At 53.6% G+C, this 20,516-nt stretch overlaps 1 protein-coding gene across 2 annotated transcripts; it reads left to right on the forward strand.

The window, feature by feature from the left end:
* Positions 1-2,838: 2,838 nt before the first annotated feature.
* RCC2 (regulator of chromosome condensation 2) lies at positions 2,839-20,068 on the forward strand. 2 transcript variants are annotated; one of them, XM_054085679.1, is made up of 14 exons: positions 2,839-2,991; positions 5,961-6,035; positions 8,860-9,129; positions 10,963-11,056; positions 12,523-12,666; positions 13,318-13,449; positions 13,537-13,625; positions 13,900-14,014; positions 14,264-14,430; positions 16,493-16,673; positions 16,765-16,870; positions 16,973-17,045; positions 17,178-17,255; positions 18,564-20,068. In XM_054085679.1, exons 3-14 carry the CDS (start codon positions 8,863-8,865, stop codon positions 18,666-18,668), a joined length of 1,551 nt encoding a protein of 516 aa, XP_053941654.1. In that variant the 5' UTR covers positions 2,839-2,991; positions 5,961-6,035; positions 8,860-8,862; the 3' UTR covers positions 18,669-20,068. The 2 variants fall into 2 exon arrangements, with proteins under 2 accessions (XP_053941654.1, XP_053941653.1); XM_054085678.1 differs by lacking the exon at positions 2,839-2,991 and adding an exon at positions 5,741-5,851.
* The last annotated feature ends 448 nt before the right edge of the window (positions 20,069-20,516 follow it).

Consider the following 20,516-nt stretch of genomic DNA (forward strand, 5'->3'; position numbering starts at 1 on the left):
GCATTTTTACAGCAAACACCTGCAAGGGTTAAGGATGCTTTTCCAGCTCCTTGCTTGGAAGGAACTCCATGCGCCTTGTGCTTGCATGCAAGGCAACCTCCACTTAGCCAAAATAAGTCCCTCAACTCCCTCAACTTTTGTGGCTTTATTCACCCACAAAAGATGGGGGATGCTCAGTGCAGGATGAGGGTCACCCACCCGTGGGCACAGTGGTTGAATCCAGAAGGTTTTGCATCAATGATCCAGACCTTCACACCTCCAGGAAAGGACCCACGGGATATTTGGGCAAGCAAACAGCCTGCACCCCTCCTCAGACCTTAAATAAGCAGCCGCCTCCTTCTCTGCTAGTGATGCTGATTGAGCCCAACTGGCCTCATCCTGCACCACCTCCCGCAAGGGCCACCAGCACCTGGGATAAAATACAAACCCCAAGCCAAGCAGCAGAAGGAATTGAAACCCTTCCCTGTGTGGATTTATGCCCTCCCCATAAAGCTTTACAATATGTAACAGGAACTCAATAAACCTGTTTTTATGGGTGTGAACGGAGGCTTTTCAAGGTACTTTAAATATTCGGCATTTAAATACCTGTGTAAATGCGCCGTGTGCTTCGGTACGATACGGCGTAGCAGTAACGTGTATTGGAGGGATTTATTTAAGTAGAACCATTCCAGGTATATATATAGATATAGATTTCCAGAGATCTATGGAACTGGGGTGATGGAGCTGGTCCGGGGATGCCCTCTGCTGGCACCCTCCTGGGGAAGGCATTGGGACAACTCCTCCAAGGCTTGTCCCAACTTCTCCAGAGGTTTTTTGGAAACACCTTACAGGGAGATGCCAAAAGCTGATGTCCATTGCATCACAGCCTTGCTAGAAATGCCAGAGGAAGGTGCTGGACCTCTCAGTGTGTGGTGCAAGAAAGCAGCTGGGCTGGTTTTGCTTGCTGGTCTCCCAGCTGGAAAACCCTGGGAGGTGCAGAAACACGTATGCAGTGAACAGGCAAGTTTGCAAAGCATGCATTCACTTTTTTTAGCTCGTCCAGAGGTGCATAAACCTGCACGCAGTGAGCACACAGGCTTGCAAGGCATGCGTTCATCTCTTTATCTCACCCCTTGCTTCCCCTGCACCTCCCGGCCATGCAATTCCCAGCAAAAGAGGGTTCTTTGCAGCAAAACCTTTCTGAAGCCCCATCTGCCTGCAACATCCCACACGTCGGAGGCAAACCAGCCCTTAAATTCCCCTCACTTGCACTAAATGCTTGGTAAAATTCAACGTATGCTTCACCTGGAGGATAAACCACCTCCAAGGGCACCAGTGACTGGCTACAAAACTTCAGCAGTGCTGCTGGGCTGCAAAAAGAGCATGAAAAGGGACTTGCATTTATTGCAGCAAATCTCCAGCCGGCTGCCCCAGCTGGCTTTTTGCTCCCAGGCTGCAGGCAGAGCATGCAAATCCCATTGCACACATTCCCTCGCAGCACCCAGGGCCACCCTCTCCAAGTGATTTTTGCTGAGGGTTTTACTGCAAACCACTTTTTCCAATTGCTACGGGCGCATCCCAAATATCACTATCCCCAGGGATACCCCAAACGGCATCAGCTGGGGATGCAAACCCCATGGCCAAATCCAGGGTTGGGGAAGGCAAGGCAAGGCCAAGGTTATCCAAGGTGAGTCCCTCCTCAGCCCAGACTCCCGTGGGAATGAACAAGTAAGACTAGTTTTTTCCCTATGCCAGGAGAAACCAGTTTAACCCATGGCTTGATGCAACCTGCCAAGATCGCTTTGAAATCTTCCCATCCACCCTGTACAACCCAGCGGGCATTTTGGGGGGAATAAAAAGATGTTTTTAGGGACCTAGATGGGTTCCAGTGGTTTAATTCCATCACGTTGCTATCGGGATCACGGAAAACCCCTAAAAAACCCAAATCCCCCTGTGCTCCTCAAGGCTGTGCTTTAATTTTTCATTTCTACCAGAATTAGGGCAAAAAGCTGCAGAATGTCTTCAAAAATGCCTGTTGAAAAGAGTGTTGGATGACAGCGGCTGAACACGAGCCAGCGGTGGCCCCGGTGGCCAAGAGGGCCACCAGCATCCTGGCTTGGCTCAGCCCTGGGGTGGCAGCAGGAGCAGGGAAGGGATTGCACCTCGAATCCTGGGTTCAGTTCTGGCTCCTCACTCCCAGAAGGACCTGGAGGGGCTGGAGCGCATCCGGAGAAGGGTCTGGAGAACAGGGGTTGTGGGAGCGGCTGAGGGCCCTGGGGCTGTTTATCCTGGAGAAGAGGAGGCTGAGGGGAGAGCTCATGGCTCTCTGCAGCTCCTGAGAGGAGCTTGTGGGGAGGTGGGTGCTGGGCTCTGCTCCCCAGGGACAGCCATGGGACGAGGGGAAATGGCCTCGCGTTGCGCCAGGGCAGGTTCAGATTGGATAGTGGGAAAAATTCCTTCAGCAAAAGGATTCTCAGGCCCTGTCAGGGGCTGCCCAGGGCAGTGGTGGAGTCTCCATCCCTGGAGGGGTTCAAAAACCATGTGGCGGTGGCACTTGGGGCCATGGTTTAGCAGGCACGGTGGGGTTGGGCTGATGGTTGGACTGGATAAGCTTAGAGGGCTTTTCCATCCTCAATGATTCCATGATTCTATGATTCTCTTCAAAAATACTCCAAATTTTAAGGGAAAAATCCACTGCGGGTAGACGCGAGGAGGGAAATGGGAGGGAATTTGGCGCCGATGCTTGGGCTGCACGCTTAAACCCATCCCGGCAGCGAGGGGAAGCAGTACCGCCAAACTCTTCCTCCTCAGCCAAAGCCTTTTTAAAACCCCAAGGTCGCGCCGGCATTTTTTGGGCGCTGCTGGTTTGAGGCCGTGGCGCCTCTCTTCCCGCCTTCCCAGGGGAGCGCGGCGCGCCGTAGTCTTCTCCATCCAAACTTTGATCTCCCCAATCCTGCCCAAGCAGCGACGCGACAGGAGGCTGCCGAGCCGAGATGCTGCGTGGATGATTCAGTAAGTCAGACAGGAATTCTTTTAGCCCCTTTAAAGCACCGAAAAGGCAGTTTTTCCTAAATAACCCTGGGATTTTTCTGGTGGTTTGGAATTTTGGGAGGTTTTGCCCAAAATGGTGCCCACCAGCATCTCATGGGACGTGGTGCCCACATTGCAAATCCATCTCAAACTGCAAATCCGTCCCAAATTGGGGTTATATCCTATAATAGAATTGCATCCCATATCCCAAACACATCACGAACTGGCATTGCATCCCACACTGGAATTGCACCCCATATCCCAAGTAAACCATGAATTCGGGTGATAGCCCATACTGGAATCACATTCCATCTCTCAAATCCATCACAAATTTGGGTAATATCCCATAGTAGACTTGCATCCCCATATCCTAAATGCATCACAAACTGGAATCATTGGAATTGCACCCCAAATTCCAAATACATCATCACATCTCAGTGTGGCTGCACCAGACGGCACTGGGATGGGAAAAAAAATAAGCTGTTAAATGGAGTTCTTTTGGGGATAAAGGGGGTAAAAAATCTGCAATATGGAGCGTGAATGAGTTTTCCCTTCTGCAGGAAAAATCTCTTTCTTGGGGGATGAGGGGGCATCTTCTCTCTGTAATAAAATTCCCTTTGCAAGAACTCTTTTCTCCCATAAAAATCTTGCTTTATGGGGCAAGGGCGTGCTTTCCCTTTGCAAAAACTGCATGAAATATAGGGAATGTGGGCATTTTTGCAATATAATAAATGCAATGTGAGCTTTTTTTTTGGAGGGGTGGGGATTATTTGCAATGTGGGGAACACATGCCTTTTTTCTTGGGGGAAAAACCTGTAACATAGGGAATATGGAGATTTTTTAATTGGGAAAACTTTAAGAGAGAGGGAATGTGTGGGTTTGGGGGTGGGATTCTTTGCAATATAGGGAATATAGACATTTTTCATTGGGAAAAATCTCTACAACGTAGGCAATATAGGCATTTATTTCTTGGGAATAAAACTCTTGGCAACAGATCGAAAACGTGCATTTGAGGGAATTCTTTGTGATAAAGGGTGTATGTGCATATTTTCCTGTGTAAACTCTTTGCTATATAGGAAAAAATGTGCAGTTTTGAGGGGGAAATGATTTGCAATGTAGGGAAAATGTGCATTTGGAGGGGGAATATTCACAATAAGGGAAATATTTGCAATAAAGGGAATATATGCATTTATTTCTTAGGAAAGCTCACTTTGTAGCATAGAGAAAATTTCCACTTGGGGGGGAAATGCTTGGCAATGTAGGGAGTATGTGCATTTGGGGGGAGATTCTTTGCGATATAAAGAATAAAGGCATTCTTCGGGGGAAAAAAAAGACCTGCAATAAAGGCAATATGAGCATTTGGGGGAGAGGGTGGGGAGCATTGCAGGTCGATGAGAAGCTCAACATGAGCCGGCCACGTGCGCTCACAGCCCAAAAACCAACCGTGTCCTGGGCTGCACCCAAAGCAGTGGGACCAGCAGGGAGGGAGGGGATTCTGCCCCTCTATTCCTCTCTTGTGAGACCTTATCTGGAGTATTGGGTCCTGTTCTGGAATCCTCAAGATAAGAAGAAGATGGAGCTGTTGGAAGGCCAGGTTGGATGGGGCTTGGAGCCCCTGATCCCATGGGATGTGAGGGCACTGGGCTCACCCCAGTTTGTGGGGACACTGGTGATGGCACTGGGAGGGCACTGGGCTCACCCCAGTTTGTGGGGACACTGGTGATGGCACTGGAGGGTGCTCTGCTCACCCCAGTTTGTGGGGACACAGATGATGGCACTGGGAAGAGTTTGGGTTCACCCCAGTTTGTGGGGACACTGGTGATGGCACTGGGAAGGGTTTGGGCTCACCCCAGTTTGTGGGGACACTGGTGATGGCACTGGGAAGGGTTTGGGTTCATCCCAGTTTGTGGGGACACTGGTGATGGCACTGGGAGGGCACTGGGCTCACCCCAGTTTGTGGGGACACTGGTGATGGCACTGGGAGGGCACTGGGCTCATCCCAGTTTGTGGGGACACTGGTGATGGCACTGGGAGGGCACTGGGCTCACCCCAGTTTGTGGGGACACTGGTGATGGCACTGGGAGGGCGCTGGGCTCACCCCAGTTTGTGGGGACACTGGTGATGGCACTGGGAAGGGTTTGGGTTCATCCCAGTTTGTGGGGACAGTGGTGATGGCACTGGGAGGGCGCTGGGCTCACCCCAGTTTCTGGGGACAGTGGTGATGGCACTGGGAGGGCACTGGGCTCACCCCAGTTTGTGGGGACACTGGTGATGGCACTGGAGGGTGCTCTGCTCACCCCAGTTTGTGGGGACACAGATGATGGCACTGGGAAGAGTTTGGGTTCACCCCAGTTTGTGGGGACACTGCTGATGGCACTGGGAAGGGTTTGGGCTCACCCCAGTTTGTGGGGACACTGCTGATGGCACTGGGAAGGGTTTGGGCTCACCCCAGTTTGTGGGGACACTGCTGATGGCACTGGGAAGGGTTTGGGCTCACCCCAGTTTGTGGGGACACTGGTGATGGCACTGGGAGGGCGTTGGGCCTTTACAATGTAAAGTGAGGGGATTTTTTTTTTTTTCCAAAAGAAAAAAAAACCAATAAATAGCTATAAAATATAGGCTAAAATGTGCTTTTTGCCCTGGTGGGGGGCAGCCCTTCCCTCTCCCGAGTCTTCCCGGCCTGGAGATGGAGCCCTCGGCCCCGCCGGGCCCTGCGGCCTCTTCCTCTCCAAAGGAAGATGGGGGTTTTTTTCGCCCCCCCTTTTCCTGCCTTTACATGTGTTTCTGTTTTGTGTTGCAGCCCTGGGCCGGGCGGCTCATATTTACATTTTGAGTGGATCTGGTGGGTGGGCGCTGGAAAAAAGGAAAGGGGGGGAGGAAGGAAAGGGAAAAAGAAGAAAAGAAATCACCTCCTTTTTCTTTCTTTTTTTTTTTTTTGTTTTCTGCCACAGGAAACACCACCAAAAATAGTGCAAAGGCCCCGAGTTGGGGCTTGCTTTATGCTGCACCCTTCGCCCTAAAAGCAGGTTTGGAATGGGGGGGGATAAGGGGGGAAAAACGGGGGGAGGAGGAAGGGAAAAAGGATGGGGGGGGGGGGGGGGGCTTAAAAAAAAAAAGGAGCGAGCAGGCGGATCCACGTGGTTTGATGGGAGCAGACAGAGATCCCATTGTTCGCTGGGAATAAAGGGGGGAATTGGAGAAAAAAAAGGGGGGGGGCAGGGAGAAGGATGGAAGGTGGACTGGTGGGGTTTGTGGGTACCCTCCTCCTCCCCCAAAGAGCATCCCCTCCCCAACAAAGAGCAGAGGGAGGAGGAGGAGGAAGAGCAGGGCCCCCCCAGAGCAGGTGGGGGGGGGGGGAGAAGGGAGGGGGGATCCCCTGCGACCCCCCCATTCACAGCCCTCTCCGTTTCCTTCTGGGGGGGAATTGGGGGATGAGATGGGAGGGGGGACTCCTTAGACACCCCCACCATTCACAGTCCCCTCGGTCTCCTTCCGGGGGGGAGGCTTTGGGGGATCCTCTGCGCCTCCCGCCCCCCCCCCCCCCCCCCCCATAGCCCCCTCCACTTCCTTCCTGGGGGCCAGTTTGGGGTGAGAAGGGAGGGGGACCCTCTGCCACCCCCCCGGGCCACCCCCCGCCCCCATCACTTCCTTTCCCGGGGGGGACTTTTTGTCTCCGGGCCGTTTTCTTGCCGCGAATTCCCCTTCCGCATGCCCCCCCCAACCCCGAACCTTCCCCCCTCCCTGTCTGCACTGCATCCCCCAAACAAGTAACCCTTGGACCCCCCTCGTATAACCCCCCCTTTGCACCCCACTTCATACAATCCCCTCCTTCCACCCCACCTGCAAATCATCCCTTTGTACCCCCCCCCTTGCAACCCCTCCCTTGCACCCCCACTTTTTGCAACACCCCCCGCACTGCCTCTTTCCACCCCCCCTCCAAATTGCTCCTTTGCACTCCCTCGGGTAACTCCCCCCTTTCCAAACTCCATTTTTGAACCCCCACTTCCCAAGCCCCCCTTTTCCAGGTCCCTCTTTTTTCAGCCCCCCCCTTTCCACTCCTCCTTGCTCCCCATTTTTGCAAACCCCTTTCCAATTCCCCCTTATCAGTCCCCTCCTTAGCACCCCCCTTTTTGCACCCCCTTTCTAACCCCCCTTTGCAATCCCTCCCTTAGCACCACCCTTTTGCACCCCCACTTTTCCAACCCCTCTTACTGCACCCCCTCTTCCCAATCCCCCCTTTTTGCGCTCCCACCTTAGCACCCTCTTTTTCCAATCCCTTCTTTTTCAACTCCCCTTTTGCACCCCCCGCTTTTTCACGCCCTCCTTTTGCACACACACCCCCTTTTCTCCCCTTGCACCCCCCTTTCCAACCCATTTAAACTTTCTCCAGGTGCCCTCGGGGGGGGTCGTCTCTCCCTTACCCCCCTCCCGTACCCCCCCCATCCCCTTGCCCCCACTGCCCTCCTCTTTTCATCCCCCTCCTTTCCAATTCCCTCCTTTTTACCCCCCTTTCCATGCCCCCTTCCCCCTTTTGCACCCCCCTCTGCACCCCCCTTTCTTCCGTAACCCCCCCTTAAACTTTCTCCAAGTCCCCTGGGGGGTTCCCCTTCCCCTTTGTCCCCCTCTTTCCAGCCCCCCCCTTTGCTCCCCTCCCTTGCACCCCGTTTCTAAGCCTCCCTTCTCACCCACCGTTTTACCATTCCACCCTTGCCCCCTCTTTTTCAGCCCTCCTTTTTCACACCCCTTATCACCATCCCCCTTGCACCTCTCCTTTGCCCCCCCTTTTCCCCCCATTCCCCTCTTAAACTTTTCTCCAAGTGCCCTAGGGGGGGTCCCTGTCCCTGCCACCCTCCCTTCCCCCTGCTTGTCCCCCCCTTTCTATCCTCCCTTCCCCCCCTGTTATCACCCCCTCTTCTTGCACCCCACCGTTCCCCCCATAACTTTCTCCCGACATCTCAGGGGCTCCCCCTGGCCCTGACCCCCTTTCCCCCTGTTCCCCCCCCATATCTTCCTCCCCGTGCTCTAGGGGGGTCCCTTGCCCCCTGCTCCCCCTCCCTTTGCCCCTCCTTTCCCCCTATTCACCCCCTAACTTTGTGCGCTCTGGGATTCCCCTGTCCCCGTCCCCCCCATTTGCTCCACGTCCCCTCGGGGGGGGGTCCGTTGCCCCCTGCTCCCCCTCTCTCCCCTATTTACCCCCCCAATAACTTTCTCCCAGTCCCGCCCCCCGTACCCCATAAGGTGCTACACGTGCCCTCGGGGGGTGCCCCCGGGGGTCCCCGTGCCCCTTCCCGTGCTCTGGGGGCGGAGGGGGGGGTCCCTGTCCCTGCCCCCATTCCCCTAATTCCCATGCCCTGGGGCTGTTCCCGGGGATACCTTCTCGGGGGTGTTCCCGGGGGTCCCATCCATCCCCCTAACCCTGCTCCCAGCCCATTCCCGTACCCTCGGGGGGTGTTCCCGGGGGTCCCACCCATACCCCTAAACCTGCTGCCAGCCCATGCCTCGGGGCCGGGGGTGTCCCCGGGGGTCCCATCCATCCCCCTACCCCTGCCCCCAGCCGATGTCGCGGGGGTGTCCCTGGGGTCCCACACATCCCCTACACTGCCCCCAGCCCATTCCCGTGACCTGTTCTGGGGGGGGGTCCCCGGGGGTCCCTGCTCTGGGGGTGTCCCCGGGGTCCCACCCATCCCCTGCCCCCCCAGCCGATGCCCCGGGGGGGGTCCCCAAGGAGTGTCCCCGGGGGTCCCTGCTCAGGGGTTCCACCCGTCCCCTCCCGCCCCAGCCGATGCCCGGGGGGTGTCCCCAAGGGGGGGGTCCCTGCTGGGGGTCCCACCCATCCCCTACCCCCCCCAGCCGATGCCGCGGCGGCGGGCGGGCGCGCCGAGCCCCGCGGGGAACGGGTCTGCCCCGTTGCGGCGGCGGCGGCGGCGGCGGACGGAGCGCGGGGGCAGCAGCGGCGGCAGCAGCGAGGAGGAGGAGGCGGCGGCCCGGGAACGGCGCCCGCGCCGGGAGGACGGCAGCCCCGGCGGCAGGAGGCACGGCAGGACCGCGGCGGCACCGGGGGCGGCGGGCAGGGCGCACGGCGCCGTCATCTGCGAGCCTGAGCACAGCAAGGAGCGCATCGTGAGTTGAGGGGGTTGTACCCCGTGTGTGCCCCTCGTGTAACCCCGTGTTCCCACCCGGTACCCCCTTAGATCCCCCGTGTGCCCTCCGTGTACCCGAGCACAGCAAGGAGCGCGTCATGGGGGAGCTTGTACCCCTTGTGTACCCCCTTGTTCCCACTCTGTACCCCCTTTGATCCCCTTGGATCCCCCCTGCACCCCCAATGTACCCAAGCACAGCGAGGAACACATCGTGAGCAGGTGTATGCCCCAGTGTGCCCACATGTACCCACCGTGCACTGCCCGTGTTCCCACCTTGGACCCACTTGTACCCCCATGCGTTCCCCGTGCACCCCCCGTGTTCCCACCCTGTACCCCCTTGGATCCCCCATGTGCCCGAGCACAGCAAGGAGCCCATTGTGAGCGGGATGGGGGGTGCTTGTACCCCTTGTGTGCCCACATGTACCCACTGTGCACTGCCTGTGTTTCCTCCTTGGGTCCCCTTGTACCTCCATGCGTTCCCTGTGCACCCCCCGTGTTCCCACCCTGTACCCACAGGCACCCCTTTTGTAACCCCCTGGATCCCCTGTAGGCCCTCTGTGTTCCTCCCCTTGTGTCCCCCATGTAGACCTCATGCACCCCACGTGTACCCTATTCACCACCCATGGACCCTCTGTGTACCCCCCTTGTAGCCCCCATGGACCCTCTGCGTTCTCCCCATGTATATCCCCTCTTCACCTCCCTTGCCCCCCCACCTTGTACCCCCATAAATCCCCCGTGTTCCCCTCTTGTACCCCTGTGTACCTCAATGCAACCCCCATACCCCTCTCGGACACCCCCAACGCCACTCCCTTGTACCCCTCTTGCACCCCCCTTGTACTCCCAGTCCACCCCAGCACCACTTCCTTGTACCCCTTTTGTATCCCCCTTGTACCCCCACTGTCCCTGATACTCTCCAATGTCCCCCACATCCCATGTCCTCTATGTCCCTGATGTCCCCAATGTCTCTGTAGTCCCCCAGTGCCCCCCAGATCTCCAATGTCTCCCATGTCCTTGATGCTCCCTGTGCCTCCCGCATCCCCAGTGTCCCCCCATGTCTCCTGTGTCCCGTGTCCCCCATGTCCCCAATGCCCCCATGTCCTCCACATCCCTCATGTCCCCCATGTTCCTGTTGTCCCTTGAGCCGCTATCTCTGTGTCCTCATGTCCCCCACACCCTCCATGTCCCTCATGTCCCAATGCCATCCATGTCCCTCACCCCCCTGATGTCCCTCGTGTCCCCAGTGCCATCCATGTCCCTCACAACCCCCATGTCCCTCCTGTCCCCAGTGCCATACATGTCCTTCACACCCTCCGTGTCCCTCATGTCCCCAATGCCATCCATGTCCCTCACCCCCTCCATGTCCCTCATGTCCCCGGTGCCATCCATATCCCTCACATCCCCGTGTCCCTCATGTCCCCAGTGCCATCCATGTCCCTCACACCCCCCGTGTCCCTCATGTCCCCAATGCCATCCATGTCACCCACACCCTCCGTGTCCCTCATGTCCCCAATGCCATCCATGTCCCTTACCCCCTCCATGTCCCTCATGTCCCCAGCGCCATCCATGTCCCCCACACCCCCGTGTCCCTCATGTCCCCAGTGCCATCCATGTCCCTCACCCCCTCCATGTCCCTCGTGTCCCCAGTGCCATCCATATCCCTCACACCCCCTGTGTCCCTCGTGTCCCCAGTGCCATCCATGTCCCTCACACCCCCTTGTCCCTCGTGTCCCCAGTGCCATCCATGTCCCTCACACCCCCCGTGTCCCCTGTGTCCCGCTGTCCTCGGTCGCTGACGTGTCCCTGCTCTTTGCAGAAACTCGAGGGCTCCAAGTGCCGGGGGCAGCTCCTCATCTTTGGAGCCACCAACTGGGACCTGATCGGCCGCAAAGAAGTGCCTAAGCAGCAAGGTGAGAAAACCGGGCAGCTTTTATCTTATTTCATTATTTTCCAGCTTATTCTTATGCATTTTTACCCAAATATTTTTTTTCATTTATTATTTTGGGGAGTTTTGTTGTATTCCGGGGTGTGCCAGGCCTCCTGCAAAGCCAAAGAAATGTGCTGCTCAATTTTTATGCATTTACACTTCAATTATTTTTTTTTTCTGCTTCTTTCTATGCGTAAATATTTAATGAATTTTTAATTAGTATTTTTGGAGGGTGTTTGTTCCCAGTTGCGTTCTGTGAGCTGGGCCGGAATTTGGGGTGCGATGAGTCTCCTGCAAAGCAGAACAAACGCTGCTCATTTTCCATGCATTTCTATTCCCTTAATTTTCCTGTCTCATCTTAATGCATTTTTATTTAATTAATTCCTTTCATTTAGGGCACAGCTTCAGTGGCGTATTGTAATCTAGGCTGGAATTTGGGGTGCGCTGGGACACCTGCAAAGCAAAACAAACGCACTGCTTACTTTTTATGCCTTTATATTAAATTAATTCTTTTTCTGCTTAATTTTAATGCGTTTATATCTAATTAATTATTTTTATTAATTAATATGGAGCAGAGTTACAGTTGCATATCATGATCTGAGCCTGAATTTGGCGTGCGCTGGGTCTCCTGCAAAGCCAAATGAATGCGCTGTTTGCTTTGTATGCCTTTATATGAATTATTTTTCTGCTCACTTTTAATGTGTTTCTAGTTAATTAATCCCTTTTATTATTTCTAGTTAATTAATTCCTTTTATTAATTAATTTGGGGAGGAGTTACAGTTGGATATTGTAATTTGGGGTGCACTGGCTCTCCTGCAAAGCCAAATAAACAGCCTGCTTAATTTTTACGCATTTATAGTAAATTAATTCTATCTCTGCTTAATTTTAATGCTTTTTTAGTTAATTAATTATTTTAATTAATTAATATGGAGCAGAGTTAGAGTTGTGTACCATAATGTAGGCCAGAATTTTGGGTGCGTTGGGTCTCCTGCAAAGCCAGACAAGCAGCCTGCTTATTTTTATGCATGAATATTTAATTAATTAATTTTAATGCATTTATATTTAATTAATTCGTTTTATTAATTAATGTGGGGAGGAATTACTGTTACATATTGTAATTTGGGCCCAAATTTGGGGTGCGCTGGGTCCTATGAAGCCAAATAAATGTGCGGTTTGCTTTGTATGCCTTTATGTTAACTTTTTTCCTGCTTAATTTTAATGTGTTTATAATTGATTCATTCCTTTTATTAATTTGGAGAGGAATTACAGTTGGGTATCATAATCTGGGGCAGAATTTGGGGTGCAGCGCCTCTCGGCAAAGCCAAATAAATGCACCGCTTGCTTTTATATGAAATTAATTCTTTTTCTGGTTCATTTTAATGCGTTTCTAGTTAATGAGATTTTTTATTAATTAACTTCTTTTGTGTTTTTTCCCTTTTGTGGTTGCAGTTGCATATCGGAACCTGGGCCAGAACCTGTGGGGGCCGCACCGGTATGGGTGTCTCTCAGGGATTCAGGTGCGGAGCGTGGTTTCGGGCCCCTGCGCTGCTCACAGCCTGCTCATCACCGCCGAGGGCAAGCTCTGGAGCTGGGGTGAGCACCCCAAACCCCCCTGGGTGCAGCGGGGGGCCATGCCACGAGCCTTCGTCCTGGGAAGAGTGGCCAGCGGGGTGAGGGAGGGGATTCTGCCCCTCTACTCCTCACTCCCGAGACCCCACCCGGAGCCTCGTGTCCAGTTCTGGAGTCCCCAGCATTAGAAGGAGATGGAGCTGTTGGAATGGGTCGAGAAGAGGCCATGGAGATGGTCTGAGGGCTGGAGAACCTTTGCTGTGAGGCCAGGCTGAGAACTGGGGTTGTTCAGCCTGGAGAAGAGAAGGCTGCGGGGAGACCTTAGAGTAGCTTCCAGGGCTGAAAGGAGCTCCAGGAAAGCTGGGGAGAGGCTTTTTATAAGGGCCTGGAGTGATGGAAAAGGGGGAATGGCTTTAAATTGGAAGGGGAAAGATTTAGATTAGATATATGGAAGAAATTTTTCACACTGAAGGTGGGAAGGCCCTCTTGTACCCCTCTTGTACCCCAATGCAAGGGCTGCCTCATCCCTGGAGGTGTCTAAGGCCCGATTGGGTGGAGCTTGGAGCCTCCTGATCCAGTGGGAAGTGACCCTGCACATGGCAGAGGTTGGATCTGGGTGGGCATTGAGGTTCCTTCCAACCCAAACCATTCCATGATTCTATGATTTTGGGTTAGGTCGCAATGAAAAAGGACAATTGGGCCACGGGGACACAAAGCGGGTGGAAGCCCCGAAGCTCATCGAGGTGCTGGGGAGTGAAGCCATTGTGCTGGCAGCCTGCGGCCGGAACCACACCCTGGCACTGACAGGTATTGGGGGGAAAAAAACTCCCATTTGGGGGCAAATCAGCTGAAATCAGCCTCTTTTGCTCAATTTTTTTGTTTTCTTCATTGCAGAAAGTGGCTCGGTGTTTGCTTTTGGGGAGAATAAAATGGGGCAGCTGGGGCTGGGGAACCAGACGGATGCTGTGCCCAGCCCTGCACAGGTAGCACCACTCTTTTCTCTGCGTCCCAACGTGGTTTGGGGTAAAAAATGGGCAGATTTGGGGGTTGCTCATTAAAAAAAAAATCGCTAGCAGAGCCCAAACTCCGTGAGGATACAAGAGCATCCCTCAAGGATGCTGGTTCAGTGCAGATAAATGCAAAGATGAATTTAAAATAAACCTCCAGATTTGAGGATTTTGGGGGTCCCTCCCGGGAAATTAAGATTTTTTTTCCTGTTTTCTTATTTTTTTAACCCTTTTTTTCCTTCTCCCACAGATCATGTACAACGGGCAGCCCATCACCAAACTGGCCTGCGGGGCTGAATTCAGCATGATCGTGGATTGCAAAGGAAACCTCTACTCCTTTGGGTGCCCCGAGTACGGGCAGCTGGGTATGGTGCTGTTTTGGGGTACTTTGCTGAAATTTTGAGCTATTATAGGGTTTAGGGGAGGGAAGAAGAAGTTCCCTGCCTCAGTTTCCCCATGTGGCAACCAAAGCATACTTCCCCAGCAAAAACAGTGTGGTGGGAGCTGCACGTGTGGTGGGTTTGCAAATGAAAGGGGGACTTCTGCAGCTGGCTTGGAAATAATGGGGTGCAGGAGGGTGAACACCCTGTTTTGATGCTGGTGCTCATCCGCAGGGCATAATTCGGATGGAAAATTCATCGCCCGGGCACAGCGGATAGAGTACGACTGCGAGCTGGTGCCGCGCCGTGTGGCCATCTTCATCGAGAAGACCAAAGATGGGCAGATCCTGCCTGTCCCCAACGTGGTGGTGCGGGACGTGGCCTGCGGGGCCAACCACACGGTATGGGGGATGTTCACGGTGGGCACTAAACCATAACCCCTGGGCTCAGCGCTGGGGAGGTCGCACCTCGAATCCTGGGTTCAGTTCTGGCCCCTCACTCCCAGAAGGACCTGGAGGGGCTGGAGCGCATCCGGAAAAGGGAAAGGAGCTGGGGAAGGGTCTGGAGAACAGGGGTTGTGGGAGCGGCTGAGGGCCCTGGGGCTGTTTATCCTGGAGAAGAGGAGGCTGAGGGGAGAGCTCATGGCTCTCTGCAGCTCCTGAGAGGAGGTTGTGGGGAGGTGGGTGCTGGGCTCTGCTCCCGAGGGACAGCCATGGGATGAGGGGAAATGGCCTCACGTTGCACCAGGGCAGGTTCAGATTGGATAGAGGGAAAAATTCCTTCACTGACAGAGTGGTGAAGCCCTGGCAGAGGCTGCCCAGGGAGGTGATGGAGTCTCCGTCCCTGGAGGGGTTTAAAATACGTGTGGCTGTGGCACTTGGTTTACAGGCACAGTGCGGTTGGGCTGGATGAGCTCAGAGGACTTTTCCAACCTTAGTGATTCTATTGTAAATACCCACAGCCTGATAGATTTGCAGCATAGGGTTAAGGGTGAACGTCTTGGGGTGCGTGTAAGGTTAGAGGTTTGTACAGTGCATTTAAGGCTAGAGAGCTGTAGCATGCATTTTAGGAAAAATACTTTCAGCATGCCTGTAAGGATTGAGATTTGCCATCCGAGGACAGGCTGAGAGAGTTGGGGTTGTTCAGCCTGGAGAGTAGAAGGCTGTGGGGAGACCTTAGAGCAGCTTCCAGTGCTGAAAGGGGCTCCAGGAAAGCTGGGGAGGGGCTCTGGATCAGGGAGTGCAGGGATAGGATGAGGGAACAGTTCTGAGCTGAAAGAGGAGAGATTAAGATGAGATCATAGGAAGAAATACATTGCTGAGAGGCGGTTGCCCTGGCCCAGGTTGCCCAGAGCAGTGGTGGCTGCCCCATCCCTGGAGGGGTTCCAGGCCAGGTTGGATGGGGCTTGGAGCAAAGTGATCCAGCGGGAGGTGTCCCTGCCCATGGCAGGGGGTGGAACTGGATGGGCTTTGAGGTCCTTTCCAACCCAAACCATTCCATGGTTCTATGATCTGCCTGCATTTAAGGATGACGTTTTACAGCAGGCATTTAAGAATTGAAATGTGCAGTGTGTGAATAAGAATTAATGTTTGCAGCGTGCATATAAGTATAGAGGTTTGCGGTGTGCATTTGCGGACAGAGATTCGCATCATGCATGTAAGGATGAATATATGCAGCATTTATGGATCAAGACCTGCAGCGTGCTTATCAGGTTAAATATTTGCAGTGTGTGTTCAAGGATAAATATTTGCAGGGCACGTTTAAGGATTGAAGTTTGCAGCCAGCATTTAAGGACGGAAATTTGCAGGATGCATTTAAGGATCAAGCTTTACAGCAGGCATTTAAGGACTGAAATGTGCAGTTTGTGTTTAACGATTAATATTTGCAGTGTGCATTTAAGGGTGAAGTCTTGCAGCCGGCATATAAACATAGAGATTTGCAGTGTGCGTGTAGGGATAAACACTTGCAGCGTGTGTTTAAGGATAAAGACTTGCAGGGTGCTTTAAGGATCAAGACTTGCAGCGTTCATATCAGGTTAAATATTTGCAGTGTGTGTTTAGGCATAAATACTTGACGGAGTGTATTTAAGGCTAAATATTGACAGCCTGCGTTTAAGGATTAATCCTTGCAGCTTGCATTTAAGGACGGAGGTTTGCAGGATGCATTTAAGGCTAAAGATTTGCTGGTGGTGTTCAGGGACGGGTTGGATGGGGCTTTGAGCACTCTGATCCAGAGGGTGGTGTCCCTGCCCATGGCAGGGGGTGGAAGCTGGGCTTTAAGGTCCCTTCCAACCGAAGGTATTCCACGATTCTGTGATTTAAGGACAGATTTGCAGCGTGCATTTGGCATTTACGACACACGCTGCAATCAATGCTGTTCATTGTGGCTGCTGCAGCTTTCCCTGCGCCGAGCTGGTTAGGTCTCAGCTGCTGGTGGCACAGGGGGACGTTTCTCCATCCCCAGCTGGTCCTGGACTCGCAGAAGCGCGTTTTCTCCTGGGGATTTGGGGGCTACGGGCGGCTGGGCCACGCTGAGCAGAAGGACGAGATGGTGCCTCGGTTGGTCAAGCTCTTCGACTTCCCAGGCCGCGGGGCGGCGCAGATCTACGCTGGCTACACGTGCTCCTTTGCCGTCAGCGAGACAGGTTGGGATTTTGGTGTTTTAAAGCAAATGCATCGTTATTTGGGGTTATTTGGAGCGTGCTGTAATTTGGTCATTAATGTCGGGCCTTGCAGGTGGCTTGTTTTTTTGGGGTGCGACCAACACCTCTCGAGAGTCCACCATGTACCCCAAAGCCGTGCAGGACCTCTGCGGCTGGAAAATCCGCAGCCTGGCCTGTGGGTAAGTCCCAGCCCCCCAAATATCCCCGATTTTTGGGGTGCAGCTGCCTGTGGGGCAGTCTTCGGGGAGTGTGGGGTCACCCTGCCTTGCACCCTGCTGCAGGAAGAGCAGCATCATCGTGGCGGCAGATGAGAGCACCATCAGCTGGGGGCCCTCACCTACCTTTGGGGAACTGGTAAGAAGGGTTTGCTGAGGACACCCCACCCCTTGACACCCCAAGGTGCTCCTCCAGCCACTAGCAGGAGAGACTGGTGCTTCCCACACACCCCCTGTTGATTTTGCCCCCTCCGTGGGTTGCATTTGGCAGGGCTACGGGGACCACAAACCCAAATCCTCAACGGCTGCCCAAGAGGTGAAGACCCTGGATGGGATCTACACAGAGCAGGTGAGGGGTGGTGCTGGAGGGAGGATGTGTAACCCCCCTTAAATAAGTAAGGTAGCTAAGGTTGTACACAACTCTTCATACCTACGGGATGCTGGAAGGGGGGATGTGTGAACCCCTCCCTTTAAATAAACGCAGTAGCTGAGGCTGTGCACAACTCGTGACACCCATGTGATGCTCAAAGGTGGGTGCACGGAACCCTCCTTGAATAAATAAGGTGGCTGAGGATGTGCAAAACTCATGGCACTGATGTGATGCTGGAGGGAGGGCACCTAGACCCCCTTTAAATAAAGATGGTAGCTGAGGCTGTACGCAGCTCATCACACTGATGTCCACAGCTCATCACATAGCTTGAGGGTGAGTATGTGGACCCCCTCACCTTTAAATAAATGGGTGGCATCACACCGATGCGATGCTCAAAGGAGGGTGCATGGAGCCCCTCTTGAATAAATGAGGTAGCTGAGGCTTTACACAGCTCATCACCCATGGGATGCCGGAGGAGGGGGTTGTGGATCCCCCTTGAATAAACGCAGTGGCTGAGGCTGTGCACAACTATCGCACTGATGGGCTGCTGGAGGGAAGGCACAGAGACTTTCCCCTTAGATACAGTGGCTGAGGATGTGCATAACTCATGACATAGATGTGATGCTGGAGGGTGGGCATGAGGACTCCCCCCCCCCTTAAAATAAATACAGTAGTTGAGGCTGTGCACAATTCATCACACCCATGGGCTGCTGGAAGGAGAGCACGTAGACCTTCTTAAATAGATGCTGTGGCTGAGGCTGTACACAACTCATCACACCTATAGACTGAGGGAGGGAAGGTGTTCACAGTCCCCCTTTGAATAAATAAGGTGGCTGTGGCTCAGCACAGCTCATCACACTGATGGGATGGTGGTGGGTGGATGCATGGATGCTCTCCCCCACTTAAATAGATGCAGTAGCTCAGGCTGAGCACAACTCCTGACACCCATGAGATGCTGGAAGGAGGGTGCTTGAACCCTCCCCCTTAGATAAATGCAGCAGCTGAGGCTGTGTACAGCTCCTCACACGCATGAAGCGATGCGGGGGGGGTGCATGGACTCCACTCTTTACATAAATGTGGTGGCTGAGGCTGTACACAACTCATGACACTGATGGGGTGCTGGAAGGAGGGTGTTTGGACACCACCCCCTCCGGTAAATAGCTGAGGCCATACATAACTCAACACACCCATGGGATGCTCAAACATGCTCCTGGGTACAAACAGGGAGGGGAAACCCAAGACGCACAGCCCCTGTGCCTCAGTTTGCCCGTTTCTCCCCTGTCGCAGGTGGCCATGGGCTACGCCCACTCGCTGGTGATCGCCCGCGACGAGACCGACGCGGAGAAGGAGAAGCTGCGCAAGCTGCCTGAATACAACCCCCGCACCATCTGAGGGGTCCCCCCCCGGCGCCGGGGCCCCGAACCCCGCTTTTCCAAGCCAGCCGCGGTTCGAACTCCCTGCTCTCCCAGTTCCAAAGCCTGCGAGGGGGCTCTTATTTCCCCCCACACACACCACGGCTTTTTTTTTTGTTTTTTGAGTTCCCGACCGTAGCAGGATCTTTTGGCGCATCCGGGCTTATTTTGGGGGGATCTTTTTTTTAATTATTTTTATTTTATTTGTATTTTTTCATCACTTTTGTATTATTTCCCCTCTTCCCGGCCACAAATACCCCGAGCCACGGGCTTGGGGTTATACTGGGGACCTTGAGAGCAGCTCCAAAACACCTTTTTTTCCCTACTATCTCCATTTTTTGGCATTTTTTTCCCTAATATCCCAATTTTTTAGCATTTTTCCCCAGTTTCCCCTGCTTTGAGCACTAGAATTTTGGGGGTCCCTCCCCCAGCACCCCTTTTCCCAGAGGGGTTCGGGATAGAGCTCTCATCCCGCATCCCCCAAGGGCCAAACCCAGCCCTCGGCATCATTTTGGGGCTCCCTTCCCCGCTGTCGCAGCCCTCGCCCACCCCAGGGAGATCTCAGGGATGAAGAGGGGGAGCCCTAAAGCTTTTTTTTTTTTTTTTTTTTGTTCCGAATTCTTAATTTGTTTTAATTATTATTAATTATTCCTGCCTGGTATCAAGCCCAAAGTCCCTTCTACGACGCTGTGCACTGTGCTGGAGAAACGAGGTGCCTTTCTGAGCAGAGCCCGGCTCTGCCTCCACGCAACACAAGGGTGATTTTTATGTTTTTATTTTCAATTTTGCATTTTTTTAGGGTTTATTTTGAATTAGTAACATTTTTTTTCCAAGCCCGCTTGCCCCAAGGGCTCACTCTGGGTGCTCGAGGGCGGCAATCGTGGTGTTCACGCCCGGTTGGGGACTTTTGCAGTTAAAAAAAAGGTGGGTTTTTTTCATTTTGAGGTAAGTTAGGGATAAAATACCCAGAGCAGCTGGGTGGAAAAGTCAAATATTCTGCTTTTTTTAGCAATATTGGTATTCTGGGGGGGTTGTGGCACAAGCAGATGTCGCAGCCCCACTGAACTAGGGTGGAAAAATCACCAAAAAACTGCTTTTACCCCCCAAAAAAGCATCATTTTGGTTCATCCTCCCCGCCAGCAACATCTTTTTAGCCTGATGAAGCTTCTCCCGCATTGGTTGCCCCGTCCCGGCCGCGGGCGAGCAAGGGAGGAGGTTGGAGCAAGAAAAGAATCCCCAACTCGGAGGATGTGGGAACAACTCGTCCTGTAGCTGCGAGGGGCCTGGGTTAGTGCTGTCCTTGTCTTCTTCATGGGGTTTTTTATATTTCTTGGAGTAAATGTTTAAATAAAACGACGTCATTGTGTACGCCCCTGGCTCTGTTCGCTCTGTCCCCCACCTTGGGGATCCTATAAATCAAATCGAATCGGTTTCACTGAAGGAATGTATCCAGGGAAGGCTGCTTCACAGAATCATCGAATCACTTGGTTGGAAAAGACCTTGGAGATCATCGAGTCCAACCATCCCTGTCCACTACTGAACCATCCCTGAGCACCTCCGCTGCCCGGCTTTAAACCCCTCCAGGGTTGGGGACTCCACCGCCTCCCTGCGCAGCCTCTGCCAGAGCCCGAGAACACTTTCAGTGAAGGAATTTTTCCCACTATCCAATCTGAACCTGCCCTGGTGCAACGTGAGGCCATTTCCCCTCGTCCCATGGCTGTCCCTGGGGAGCAGAGCCCAGCACCCACCTGCCCACAACCTCCTCTCAGGAGCTGCAGAGAGCCATGAGCTCTCCCCTCAGCCTCCTCTTCTCCAGGATAAACAGCCC

Source organism: Cuculus canorus, chromosome 21 (assembly GCF_017976375.1).
Source record: "Cuculus canorus isolate bCucCan1 chromosome 21, bCucCan1.pri, whole genome shotgun sequence".
Taxonomy (NCBI): Eukaryota; Metazoa; Chordata; class Aves; order Cuculiformes; family Cuculidae; genus Cuculus; species Cuculus canorus.

Coding starts and splice junctions, on each gene's coding strand:
- RCC2 (XM_054085679.1), top strand. CDS start 8,863: ATGCCGCGGCGGCGGGCGGGCGCGCCGAGCCCCGCGGGGAACGGGTCT. Junction 12,667..13,317: donor GGGCAAGCTCTGGAGCTGGG/GTGAGCACCCCA, acceptor ATTTTGGGTTAG/GTCGCAATGAAAAAGGACAA. Junction 13,450..13,536: donor CCACACCCTGGCACTGACAG/GTATTGGGGGGA, acceptor TCTTCATTGCAG/AAAGTGGCTCGGTGTTTGCT.